The sequence below is a fragment of the Salvelinus sp. IW2-2015 genome, linkage group LG20 (assembly GCF_002910315.2).
Source record: "Salvelinus sp. IW2-2015 linkage group LG20, ASM291031v2, whole genome shotgun sequence".
Taxonomy (NCBI): domain Eukaryota; kingdom Metazoa; phylum Chordata; class Actinopteri; order Salmoniformes; family Salmonidae; genus Salvelinus; species Salvelinus sp. IW2-2015.
In genome coordinates, this window is record NC_036860.1 from 74,011,641 (window position 1) to 74,025,397 (window position 13,757).

Below are 13,757 nucleotides of genomic sequence, written 5' to 3' on the forward strand. Positions count from 1 at the left end.
GGAGAAACTGCTCGATGCACTTTAGGTGGGATCTATCCATGTTAATGTTCAAAGGTTTCTGGAAACAAGGTCCTGACCTGGAGGGAAGAAGCATTTTACTGKATCTAGAGCTCGTATTATGGATACACAATGGGTGGACCAGAAGCATGTTGGGAAAGCCAGAAGACACATTTCTGTTCTAACCAATGGACAATAATGTTGTATTCAAATGTAGGATGTAATTGTATCTTAGAACTATTCAGGCCTCCCGAGTGGTACAGCGGTGTAAGGCACTGCATTGCAGTGCTAGAGGCGTTACTACAGACACGGGTTCATTCCTGGGCTGTGCCACAACCGGCCGTGGCCGGGAGTACCATAGGACGGCGCACAATTGGCCCAGCGTTGTATGGGTTAGGGGAGGGTTTGGCCGGTGGGGTACTTGGTACTTGGCTCTAGTGACTCCTTGGTTAAATACAACTTTTGCATAACCCAGGTTTTAAACAGGAATGATGCATTTCTTAACTCCCATTGCTCGAATGATGAAAGGAAATTCCCAGAGCAATGCCAGTCTCTACATTTTCTTGGRAAATATCAGAACACCAGTCTTTACTTTGCTGTGCATAGTTTAAATAGRTATGAGAAAAACTTGCATTTCCCCAGAAACTTTATGAAAATGATGACCTATTTAGTGTGACCCAGATTTTCCCAAGTATTTTTTTCTGTTGGATGTCCTTAATGCAGGTGATTGTGATTTATGAACACCAGTCTAAAATGTGATTGGATGATTTCCCTCCAGCCCTCAGCATCACTGTCACCCTGGAGATAGGGAACATGAGTTGTTTTCATGAAACCTTTTCAGCTATCGAAGTGGATAACAATTTCTGCAAGACAATTAAATTGCTTTACTATTCTATCCCCTTATAGAGTACTAATACAATGGATTCCAGGCATAAAAAATACATTTTAAATCAATGTTTTTCTCTTTCTGCCTTTCCCTATTTAGAGGACTAATGCCACGGACTCTAGACAGCCAAATCACCTTGGAGAAAACCCCCAGCTACTTTGTGACACGAGAGGCTCCCAGACGCATCGCCAGTATGTCCCCCAACACCAGGCTGATTGTGGTGGTGCGTAACCCAGTCACCAGGGCCATCTCAGACTACACACAGACYCTGTCCAAGAAGCCGGACATCCCMACCTTCGAGGAGCTGGCCTTCCAGAACCGGAGCCAGGGTCTGGTAGACACCTCATGGAATGCTATCCGCATAGGGATGTACATCCTCCACCTAGAGAACTGGCTGCAGTACTTTCGCCTCTCCCAGATCCACTTTGTGAGCGGCGAGCGGCTGATCACGGACCCGGCGGGGGAGCTGGGCCGCGTCCAGGACTTCTTGGGTCTCAAACGCATCATCACAGACAAGCACTTCTACTTTAACCGAACCAAAGGCTTCCCTTGCCTGAAGAAGCCGGAGAGCAGCAGCCAGCCCCGCTGCCTGGGCAAGTCAAAGGGTAGAACTCATGTGCAGATAGACCGAGAGGTCATTGAGCAGCTYCGGGACTTTTATAGGCCTTTTAATATCAAATTCTATGAGATGGTGGGGCAAGACTTTAGGTGGGATTGAGAATCTGATTTTAAAAAAGCAGGTGATATGTGCTTATTGAAATGGATACCTCAGTGGAGTCATTCGAATGAGGACAAGTAAATCCAATTTCTCTTCATGTTTGAAAATACAGTGCGAGTTTAACAAGGTGTGTGTAATCTGCCTCTAACTTTAAAACCTTTGATATAATTTCCTAGTTCCTACTTTAACATCATGCCGGTTTTGTTAACCAAATAAAAGAGAAAGATATGCTGCCATGCCATTTAATCTCACAATTAGTATTCGTCATACCCTGAATTGTGTTTCTTCACAAAGGCCTGTTACTTTTACAACACTGTACCATGTCAATCGTTCCAACTCAATGGACAACAATAAAGAGTATAGAGACAGCTGAGATTTGTTGTAACATGTCTGTCCTATGCTACAGTATGATCACAGACATGACAAAGCTATAGTATGTGAACTTGGCATAAAATGTGTATCWTAAAGGCATTCTGGCAAATTAAGACAATAATGAATGTAAAAATGGTTAATGGATGCCCTCATGCATATTATCGTATCAAATCATGGGCATTATGATGATAATTGGAAGCATTTGTCTTTTCAGCTTCACACAGAGAAGAGGTAGAGTGTAATGGAAAGACATASACGAAGATGTGGAGTTGAACTACAGAGCAAAGTGAGCTCTTCATCCAAGGCAGCATGTAGAAAAACAGCCSATGTTTTTACTCTGCCTTTTGAGAAATTAGGAATGGCTTGATTAAAGACGCTAAACTAAGAAGCTCCCAAACAAGCAGATTCAGATTGAATAATGTAAGTTGAGTACTGCAGTCTTGGTTAAATGTAAAWGTTTTAAGGCAGAACTTGTGTATTAACATTGCCCAAACAGTACATAGAAGTACACAAATTACAGAGCGTTACATCTAATTTAACCCTTACAAAGCGTTTGCAAATTTGGGGATGTAATAAATGCCCAGTATTCCTAGTTTAATTGCAATCATAAGGGTTGTAAAATAACCACCTCCATGTAACATTGACGCATAGAACCAATGCATATTTTACATATTTATTACATATTCATAGCAGCAGCATAAAAACTGTGTTGTTCCTTCCACGGCATGTCCTTGGTGTCATGAACACGAGGGGAGACAGAGAGCTGGTTTCAAGCGCAGGGCGCAGCAAGTGATAATTGAAAAGGACCACAGGAGGAGGCAGGTAGCTGGGTCCAGGGGCAGGCAGAAGGTCATACACAGGGGGTCCAAAAGGGCAACAGTACAGGCAGGGAAAAGGCTAGTAACGTCGYCCGGGAGATCAGGCAATAGGTAGGTAACAGGAAATCCGATAGGCTAAAGTACAGGCAGGGAATAGGCAAAAGGCGTCGTCAATGAGGCAGGCAAAAACTATCATACACGGGAGGTGTAAATCACGGGAAAAACAGCGTTCCGAAGACATGTATCACAAAACAAGCAATACCTCACAGTAGTGGGGTGCAAAGAACTGAACTACATAGTGTGTGATAATGACCTACAGGTGTCTGAACAGGTGATTAGAATTCAGGTGACTGGGATCTGGAGAGTGAGCTGCGTTCAGGGGACCTACGTGCCATAGCACTATTTAAAATGTTGCTTAGGGCCCCCAAAAGGCTAGGGCCGGCTCTGACTGCATGTGTGGGTATGGATATGGGTATGCAGACCTGCGAGCCTCTGCGGCCCCCACCCCCATCAAAGTTTCCCATCCCTAATTTAAATTGTCATTTGTGATACTCTCCATTAATTCTTGATTAACATACCAATGCTTGTCTACCCCTGCCTGCTACTTTGTGAGCCACCACCGTACACACTGATACGCTGAGCAGTTTAGCAATGAGCTCAACTTTATCTAACCACAGTTGATTACAACTTTTTTTCCTCCCAGAATGCATTTGGCTTGACTACAGAGCACTGAGAGAAAGTTATTTCCCGGTTTGGTGCGATTGCATTGCAGACAGAAATAATGATCCATCCTGTACAAAGAAAACAGACTTATGGGATTTCTAGCTGACTTGTAGCAGCCATGCAAGAAACACACCTCACACAATGTTTATGGGTAACTATTCCCAGATGGTTGTCAATAAAGAGGAGTGTGTGAGAATGCATCACCATGGTAATGTACAGAAATCTGTCTACAGCCTGAAATCTGAGGCTCATATATTATCCCTTGTGTGTTCTATTCCTTCCCTGTCATTCAAATAGACTGTATTGACAGTGAACCTCAGAACTGTYCTTTAGCCACTACAGTCAGCATAGTGAACTGGTATGGTCATAGGCAAAATGTCATCTTTCCCAGGCCTACTCTACTGTGCTCTCCACATCAGGTATTGAATGGACATGATCATGGGAGAAGTAACAGTCCAATTACCTCCAATGGSCAGGCTAACCTTCAAAAGAAATACCAAGGAGCAAACAGGCTGCTGTTGTAAATGTCATGAACTTTGAAAAGACTGAGGCAAGTTTTKCCACAGCATTTACCAGGCAATGTCAAGCAGTACATGATGCGATCAATTCCAATGGATTCATTGTTTCATTTCGTCAAAACCTTCACTGTCAGGACAGCTTTTGAATAAAAAACCAACATACTTGCAGGACAGCAGAGTTGATACCGGTTTACTGAAACTTCTTTTACCTTACCAGACAGGAAATCCCATTGTGATTTCAAGGGGGACCCGAAACTTCATGAACTTTACAGAATTGATGTCTGCTCTCGGCAGTGTTAAATAAACAACTGTTAAAAGAGAGAAGTGAGAAGAGGGTTGTACAGTCCCAGGGTGTGCTGTATGCTCATCTCTGAAATTATATTGGTCATGAGACATCAATAATGGAAAAATGGTTGCGGGCACTAAAACTTCTAAGATGAGGAAAAAGCCTGTTCAAATAATCTTAAAAGCCAGGTTTATACATAAAACTTTTACATATTTATTTGTCCATTAGCTGACGTCTGGGAGGAAATGTATGGGGAAATTTATAAGGGCACAAGGCGAGACCGAGATGCAGACAAGGGAGGCAGATGGTTTGAGTCTTTGATATTTATTACATCCAAAAGGGGTAKGCAAGAGAATGGTCGTGAACAGGCAAAAGGTCAAAACCAGTTCAGAGTCCAGGAGGTACAGTGTGGCAGGCAGGCTCAAGGTCAGGGCAGGCGGGTACAGAGTCCAGAAAACAGGCAAGGGTCAAAAAGAGAATAGAAAAGGAAGGARCACGGGAAAAACAYGCTGGTTGACTTGAACATACAAGATGAACTGGCACAGAGAGACAGGAAACACAGGGATATATACACCAGGGATAACAAGCGACAYCTGGAGGGGGTGGAGACAATAACAAGGACAGGTGATACTGATCAGGGTGTGACAAAATTACCTGAACTCTTACCTATTCTCTTTCCGAAGTTTAAGCTTCAACTGAGCTTGGAATTCTTTTTTAGAAAGACTTGCAGTTTATTCTGCTGATTGTCTGTTGTCCTATAGGCAACTTTATCATGCCCTGCAATATTTGACTTATRTCGTGTTGGCCTTTCATACAACCTACTGTACAGTAGATTATGTCATGTCAGAATTCACCACACAGTAGGTCACTSCAGAGGCGTACCATCCCCAATGATTATAGCATTTGGGAGGTTCCCACTTATAAACCAGATGTTTCAGCTTGAAAAGGTGAGTGTTACTCAGTTCCAATTTCCATCTMCTGTAGCTGATCAGAGGAGCATCTGTTGAGGACTGAACTAACTGTTTCTGCAGTCCTTACACCAAATTAGTTGCAACTCATCTTTCTCTCTGCACATTCACAAGAACTTAGTTCAGATGACAGGCCAGGTATATTTAGATATTTGTGGCAGGCAATGATTAGCCAGCTTGTTCAGTGTTGGTTTRGTTCTAACAGCAATTATACAGAAACTGGAGACAGAKAACTTTATTTTCAAAACAGGAAATTGAAAGTATGTGRATTGATATTCAATGTTCACTCTCTTTTACTTTAGAAGAAAACAGATCCATCTGAACCCCTTTAACCTAGGTTGTATCCAGATGGAATGATTCAGCATTTACATGGTCGCAYAATTGTATGTGGTTCTCTAAATGAATCACCGTAACACTGTAGGGTGCACAATAAAACTGGTGACCAATGCACTGCAGGGACATTTAACCATTTTAATAAATATGTAAGTCTGAACATATGGCTATGGTATCTCCCCACCCCCCCACTTTTCTCAGCAACTTGGATTCTTCCGTATAAAAGTTAATAGTCTTGTGGTATTTATAGATTATTTTATCGGAGACATCACCTTCTCTCTCCTCCCAAGGCAAAGCCATAGAGGATAATGAGGATGTTTCTTTTCTCCGTAGTACAATAAGGAAGCAATATGGATGATTTATATGGTGGCAGCAATAACCCYCTCTCCAAGGAACTCTCATTAAATGCAGGAGATGGCATGTGAGCAAACCTCTACGTGCATCAATAGTGCATGAATCCCTATAATTCCCCAAGGCCTTCCCTGAGAACACATATTTGCTATGCTTTACCTCAAGGGGATATTTGAAATCAAAAGGTGTACAAAATGAATGCAGATATTTCCCAGACAGGAGTGATAGTGGATAACACATTTGTTATTGAGAGGTCTGGAAGGGAAGCTGTGTGGATGTTGCTGCTTCATAGTTGATGTGCTCTCCACCTGACAGGCTGAACGCCACACTAACGAAGACCAATGCCATTAAAACTGCTGCAGAAAGTCTCATCGCCTTTGATCCTGTCAAGCCCTGTACGTGTAGTGAGAAGAAAAGACAAAAACATATGGATACACACACCATGGTATAGTAAAACATCTTTTGATTCTCTGCATTCTTCAGAGACCCCACACCTAACGATATAAATAAGATTCTATTTTCAGGTTGGTTCCAGAGTTAAAAAGTTTGTTGGTGAACGTCTCTGCGATATGTCTCTCAATAGACTTTCCCTGRACTGTGGCCCCTCTTAACCTGAACAGGAAACGCTCTACCTTGACTGGTCTCATTTCTCCACGGCCTGTTGAACATGCAGTAAGCTGCCTTACCTTGGAGAAAGGTCAGTCTCAGGACAGGATTTCAGGACCCCAGTGTGGCTAATTAGCAACGAGCTGCAACGTTGGAGGATACCAGCTCCCTGGATAGCTACAGTACCACCAGCCATGGGTAGACCTCTGGAGGTCACGGCCAGCTTGKCCCAGATTCATGCATGTGTAGCCATTTGCATTCTCTTSTACTCATWCTCCTCTGCATCCCCTCAGGATCTTATACAACTCAACTGACAGTGTGCTGTGTAGTATGTACTGGATGTACTGTACAGGGTGTTAGGATGTGCTCAGAGCCAGATACATTTAATGATTGGGTACATATTGATCCCATTCACATATCTTGTTTGCATGCGGACCGATCCTTCCATCATTACTGATAGTCAAAGCAGTTTTAATTGCAGTATATTTGAACGCTCTGACGGTATTCCAGCATTTTCTATTAGTCTTTCTCAAACGTGCTTCACAGATATTGGTTACAATTGATTTGATGCATGTTTTATCTACTCCGATTTCCTCTTTGCGGAGACCTTTAAATAACAACGTTAATTCATGCAAATCATTATAATTCCAATCACGTATTACTTGACAAGCACACGTATAATCCTGAAATTCTCAGTTGTATTTAAAAATGACTACCTACGGCCTATTTGTTTGATGCTGGGATTCCCTGGGATTTACTGTAGTAACAATGCCAAGGACATGTGCTCATTTGAATGTCCATTTATCTGATCGGTGCTCTCACCCCCTAAAAATTCTTCTCACTTTTAAATACCAGCTTGCAAACCAGTCTTCAGTGTCTTGTACAGAAAGATTTTCTCACATTTCATAGCTTCACACCACCTGTGTTCTGCCTCCTGCCCACCCTATCTGTCTCTCTCACACCCCAGACGATAAGGAGACGACTGCCAAATGATGATGTAAATGTCTCTGACAACTGTGAAAACGTTCATTGGCAAAGTGAAAGCTCTGTCTACTTTTAGGTTATAGATTTAGATTCAGAATCTAAGGTGTGGGCTCTGCACCACAACCTGAATATAAGAACATCATGGGTGAAGTGTAAATACCCTGTTATTTAAGGTGCTATGCACTGGGTTGCAATGGTAATTTGGGGGGTCTGTCTATGCCTTTTCAAGGTCTAAGTATCTAATTGCTTTGGTCCAACAAAGCCAGTTGTAACGTTCTTAAATAACATTGTTGAAAGCGGTAAGAATAAAGGCTAATGCTATTGACAACTGTTTGGTTATTCGCAATAGATAAATACCGTACTGCTGTTTTGCTGCTAGCCGAGTTCCAATTAGTAGTGTGAAGCTCAGATTTATAAARGCATTTCTCATAATACTGAGTCATAAACCTGTCATGGCTGTTTGGAGGGTGTGAATAAAGCCTAATCGATGCCACAAACAGGGTGGGGAGACGTGGTCTGCTGATGTAATGTCTCATTGACCCGTRATGTGTATGCAGTTAGGGAAAATACATGGATCATTCTGGGGCATAACTGTCAGTAATTGTGGGTCTAATGGTTTTACTCTAGAAAGCAGGAGACCATTTGTTGCAATCAGACAAAATAATAGATTATACTAAGCAGGAAGTGGAATTATTGTAGACTTTGGCAAGCTATTTTGTTCTCACACTGCTGGTGGTTTAGTATTCCGTATCCAAGCACTTCCCATTGTGACATTTAATTCCCTGCATGGCATCAAAAAATATATTATTCTCATTCTGTTGAGAAGCTCATATCAGTTAATAGCGTAAGTCATACATTCATAAAAGCCAATGGATTAGCATGGGTGTGAAACAGATGTATTCCTATCAACTAGGGATTAATAGACCTCCCAGGATATCTTCTCTGTGGTTCTGTCTGCTATTAATATCCATTAAGGCARAGAGGMCATTTCACTTTGTTGACAGGACTCAAAGTTGAATAACTTTTCTGTCAGTTTTTCCCCACTGATATTGACAACCATTTAATCACGAAGTAATTATCAACTTCAGTAAAAAGATAGAAGGAAACTGCTCACCTCGTGATGAATCCTAGTCCATTCCACTCTGATTGAGCTCTGAGAGAATCCATTTGTTTCCTCATGCTCTGAAAGGAAAGCAACACAATCAGAGAACCGGTCCATTTAATTACCATTGATTGCGCTGTATTCTAAAATCCATTATAATACAGGTTTTTCAAAATTGGTGATAGAATGAATAAAAAAAAGCATTTTATAACAGAAAAAGTAGTATAGTAAAGTAATCACTATTCAGATGTTACCATTGGAACTACTTTATTGAATTTATTTATTTTATTTWTTTATTTAACCTTTATTTAACCAGAAAGGGCTCATTGAGATGTAAAATCTCTTTTTCAAGAGCATCCTCGCCAAGATAGGCAGCACCAAGTCATTACAAAAATTACAGACAAACAGCATGAAAAACTACAAGTAATCTAGTAAAGACCATAGAATTCACAAGAGTATAACAAAATCAAAAACAGCAGATTAAAAACATTGACAGGTCAGGGAATCAGCCTCAAAATCCTTCATCAGTGATTTAAAAACACCAATCGGGACAAGTTCTTCCAGTTTAAAATTATTTTGTAAGGTGTTCCAAGACGATGGCGCAGAGTACATAAAAGMCCTTTTACCAAATTCAGTTCGGACATTTGGAACAGTTAGCAGGACAAAGTCCAGCGAACGAAGAGAGTACCCACCACATTTCTGAACAATAAAAATGCCCAAATAAAAAGGTATTAAACCCAAAATGGCTTTGTAAATAAAAGTATACCAGTGACTGAGCCTACGAGTGACTAGAGAAGGCTAGCCAACCCTGGTATACAAAGTGCAGTGGTGCGTAAGGGTTTTGCAGTTTAAAATAAATCTCAGTGCCATGGTAAAGAGTGTCAATTGATCTCAAACACTGAGCGGAAGCATTCATATATAAAATATCCCCATAGTCTAGTAAAGGCATAAATGTAGCTGATACTAGCTTCCTTCTGGCTTYAAAAKAAAAACAGGCCTTATTCCTAAAATAAAATCCCAATTTCAGCTTCAAATTTTTTGTAAGTTRTTGAATATGCAATTTAAAAGAGAGGCCGTCATCAAATAGAATTCCAAGATATTTATATGAGGTTACAACCTCAATCTCCTTGCCCTGACAGGTAGTAATAGGTGAAAGGTTCTGAGGTCTATTTCTTGCATTAGAAAACACCATTAGTTTAGTTTTGYCAGTATTGAGGATAAGCTTCAATTGACAYAAGGTATGTTGAACAGTATAGAAAAGCAGTTTGCAAGTTCTGGAAAGCTTTTGTAAGAGACGAGGCASAACAGTAAATAACAGTATCATCAGCATAAAAATGAAGTTGTGCATTTTGGACATTTTTGTCTAAATCATTTATATAAATAGTGAATAAGAGAGGACCAAGTACAGAGCCTTGGGGCACACCATTAAGGACAGACAATTTAACAGACATAAGCCCATCAAATTGAGTGCACWGAGTTCTATCAGACAGATAGTTAGCAAACCATGCAACTGCATGCTCCGAAAGACCTACACTCAACAATCTCTGCCTTAGTATAGCATGATCAACTGTATCAAAAGCCTTAGAGAGATCAATAAAAAGTGAGACACAGTGCTGTTTTTTGTCAAGGGCTTCAGTGATATCATTTAAAACCTTCATGGCTGCTGTAATTGTGCTATGCTTCTTCCTGAAGCCCGATTGGTAYATTGATAAAATAGAGTTAGTAAATAAAAACTATTTTAGCTGTTCACTYACAAGGGTTTCAAGTATTTTCACCAGGGGTGACAGCTTTGAGATTGGCCTATAATTATTTTAAAGAGTTGGATCTCCCCCTTTTAAAAGTGGTAGGACAAATGCTGATTTCCAGATCTTTGGAATTTCATTACATTCCAGGGTTAGATTGAACAGATATGTAAGTGGTTCAGCTATGAAATCAGCTGGCAGATTTAAAAAGCAGGGATCCAAAAGATCAGGACCTGCAGGCTTTCTTTGATCTAAGGATTTCAGGGCTTTATGTACCACCTGCACTGAGAATGGCAAAAAGCTAAAAGTTTGACCAGCTCTCACTGGTTCATCCACACAGGGTTGTACAGAGACAGAGGACACTGGTTCATCCACACAGGTCCATAGTTCTTGAAAACAAACCTTCTGTAGAGAGAAAGCGGCCTGCCTGTGTTGTTTTTCAGGCGCTGAAGAGCTTAGCATATGGTCGATAACTGGAGAGACATGGCGACCGGCCTTAAAAATGGCCTGAGTAGCGCAGGCAGCACCGCTGAGCACAACAGAAGGTCAGGACCAGTACTTAATTTATAGATCCACATCACAAGTTCCTGTAAGTAATACCTTATCAGTCACAGGTCTGGAACACATATACAGTGGAGGACAATGCTGTATCATTTCCTCATCAAGTTTGTAATTACAAAGAGGCTCTGTAAATGCAAAAATACATCAATCCAGAATATGTGACAGGTAGTACCAAACAAGTTCCAAAGATAAGCAGATATTGCCAAGAAATGAAACATGAATATTTGTTGACATAATTGGGACTTTGGCTCCAGTGGAACAGCCGGCGTTTGTGTTTGTCATTTCAACATCACAGTGTGTGCAGTGAGTAATTAAAAAGGGCTGTCAACAATTTGAATACAACATAAGTTGAATAAAGATCAGAATGTGTCACAGCATGATTACTATAGAGYATACCCATTCATTTGTTACATTTTATGTCAAGGGAAGCCCAGGCTCCATTGTTAATGTCGTCAGCTTTACTGTCTAGGGTCTCAAACCAGAGTCAGCAGCGGCAGAGTCATTCCCAACCAGACACTTACTGAGATATGTAAAACATGCCATGCGTGTCTTAAAAAAGGAAAGGGTGATGAGGAAGACAGAAGAATTTGCACTCCACTAAATATTATAGGATGTTAACGATTGATATTCTCCCAATTTCAACCTGTCTTAATTTGTCCTCTGATCTCTGTGACAGTTTTAGAATCTTCACAAAGTTTGGAGAGGGACTTTCAAACTGAATTCTAGCGCTCGAACAGTGGCAATCGGAGTCCTATCACTTTCACTACGACAGTCAGAATGTCAAGGGCAGTTGTGAGTTTTTTCTATTCCCTGTAGGTAGTTTTATTCTCAGAAAGTGTGTGTTGTTAGCAGAGCTTTGACATAGACGAAGCTCTCCTGTAGGCTTTGAAGTGAAAGTCTTACTTTGTTTTTCCGACTCAGCATGAGTCTCCCTTACTGCTCGGTAGATCTGAAGTGGTTTCAGGCTGTGTTGTTCTCTCTCTCACCAACAGTACGTCCAGTATGTTGTGCATAACAAAGTGCACCATCAGACACTGTGACTATATGAGACCAGGAGTGAACACTACTGATCCTGATGCCAGAGGCTGTGGGTTAGATGGTACAAAACAGTTCTGAAGAAAGTTCTTCCCTTTGTTCTCTATTTGAGATGTACCTTTAACACTAGAAAAGTCTGGCCTTGAGGGACCCCCCTTCAGGCCAAAACGAGTCATTTTKACTTCAACATTCTAACAATCRAATAAATATATTTCATATACCAAACACTATCGGAAAAATTAGATTTTGGTTGTGTTTATGAAGGTCTTGAGTAGCATTCCATTAATACACAATAGCATTTTCATTTGTTTTTGTTACTGTAGGCTATCTGTTGCCATGTGCTGAAATGTGTAGKGCACGGAACAGTGGTTATTTTTGGGAAAAGTTGTATTTTGAGAGTCATTTGGCAATGGTAAGTGTTTTGGAAACCTCAGAATCTGCTCTTATGATACTAAATATGAATACAAATGTCTTACCTGCATGTGACTCTGTAGGAGGATTTGAAATAGTCACTTTTTGGTATCCTCTTAAAACTGCTTATAACTCAAATTATGTTTGTGTTATTGAAATTCTAACATACGTGTGTGAAATAGATTTATTTAGGAAATGTCAAAGACTGAGGGGGGCATGACTTAAAAATATATTTCAAATTGAAATTCATATTGAGTCAAAATCACTCACTTGGCGCTTCTAGTGTTGAAGGGATTATTATGTGTTAATTCAATTGCATCATCTGGTGTGCATCATGTGATTTGTGATTTCATGTGGATTTAAATCACGATGCCAGATGATGCCATTGGAAAAACGTTTCTTCCTCAATCTTTTTTACTACAAAACATAGAAACGTGCCATTTTCACTACGCTGATGTTCGGGTAGTGCTGGAGATGATGAATACATTTCCCTTTTAAATGCTATGCTTGGCAAATTTACTAAAGACAGATAGTGGCCTTTGGGATACCCCAGGTTTCTGTCATGCATCCTTGCACTGAGGAGGGCTGAACCTTCTCCGCTGCCAGAGATTCCCAAGACAAAGCGACATGTCAGAACTCATGTCCCCAACATTTCATCACAGAAAGGTCACACATACTGTAAGGAAGCATTGACAAGAATCTGGAGACAGTGGTGAGGAGAGAGAAACTATATCTTAATACAGGTTCGAAATTGGGTTTTCAGATCATTCTGAATTAGAATTTGAATTWGAATTTTTTTATTGTCCAYGCAATGTGGAAATGGAATTTTGTCTTTGGCTTCGCAACATAGAAACAGACATTAAACACCATCAGACAGATATCATCCTTGAGATCATGAAATACGCCATACAAAGTACAAAAGTGCTACAGTGCACGTGCAGTTTCACGTTAGTATGTATTACATCATCATTGGTCTAAAAGACATAATCAATATCAAGATTTCCTAATTAAAATACATCATCATCTTCATCCCATCATTAAGACTGAAGGGCACCTGGTCATCTAGACGATCGTTCCTAGAATACTGTTTAGAAATATATCTTCCTTTTCCAGCTATGCAGAGGTCGGATTTATGCAGTGAAGCGTCTTGCCTTTTTCGTAGAAGATGTTGTATTAGTAATTTATCTCTGTTTGGTAAGCTTGATCAGGCCTGCCAACACGGCCTCAAATAAGACCTGAAAGCAAAGCGCTGTTATTTAGCATGGTGTCACATACTGGAATGCTGACATTGTCATTCCTCAGTTTGCAAGCAGACAGAATATAAAAAAGGTTATCCTCAAACAGCA

The 13,757-nt window shown here is 40.6% G+C and overlaps 1 protein-coding gene across 1 annotated transcript in view; it reads left to right on the forward strand.

Moving 5' to 3' along the window:
* LOC111981488 (heparan sulfate glucosamine 3-O-sulfotransferase 2-like) overlaps nucleotides 1-2,011 on the forward strand; it is a 17,961-nt gene extending 15,950 nt beyond the window's left edge. Inside the window, exon 2 of the mRNA XM_024012764.2 lies at nucleotides 983-2,011. Coding sequence (XP_023868532.1) covers nucleotides 983-1,601 — 619 coding nt within the window. The 3' untranslated portion in view covers nucleotides 1,602-2,011. The remainder of the gene's footprint in view (nucleotides 1-982) is intronic.
* Nucleotides 2,012-13,757: the final 11,746 nt, after the last annotated feature.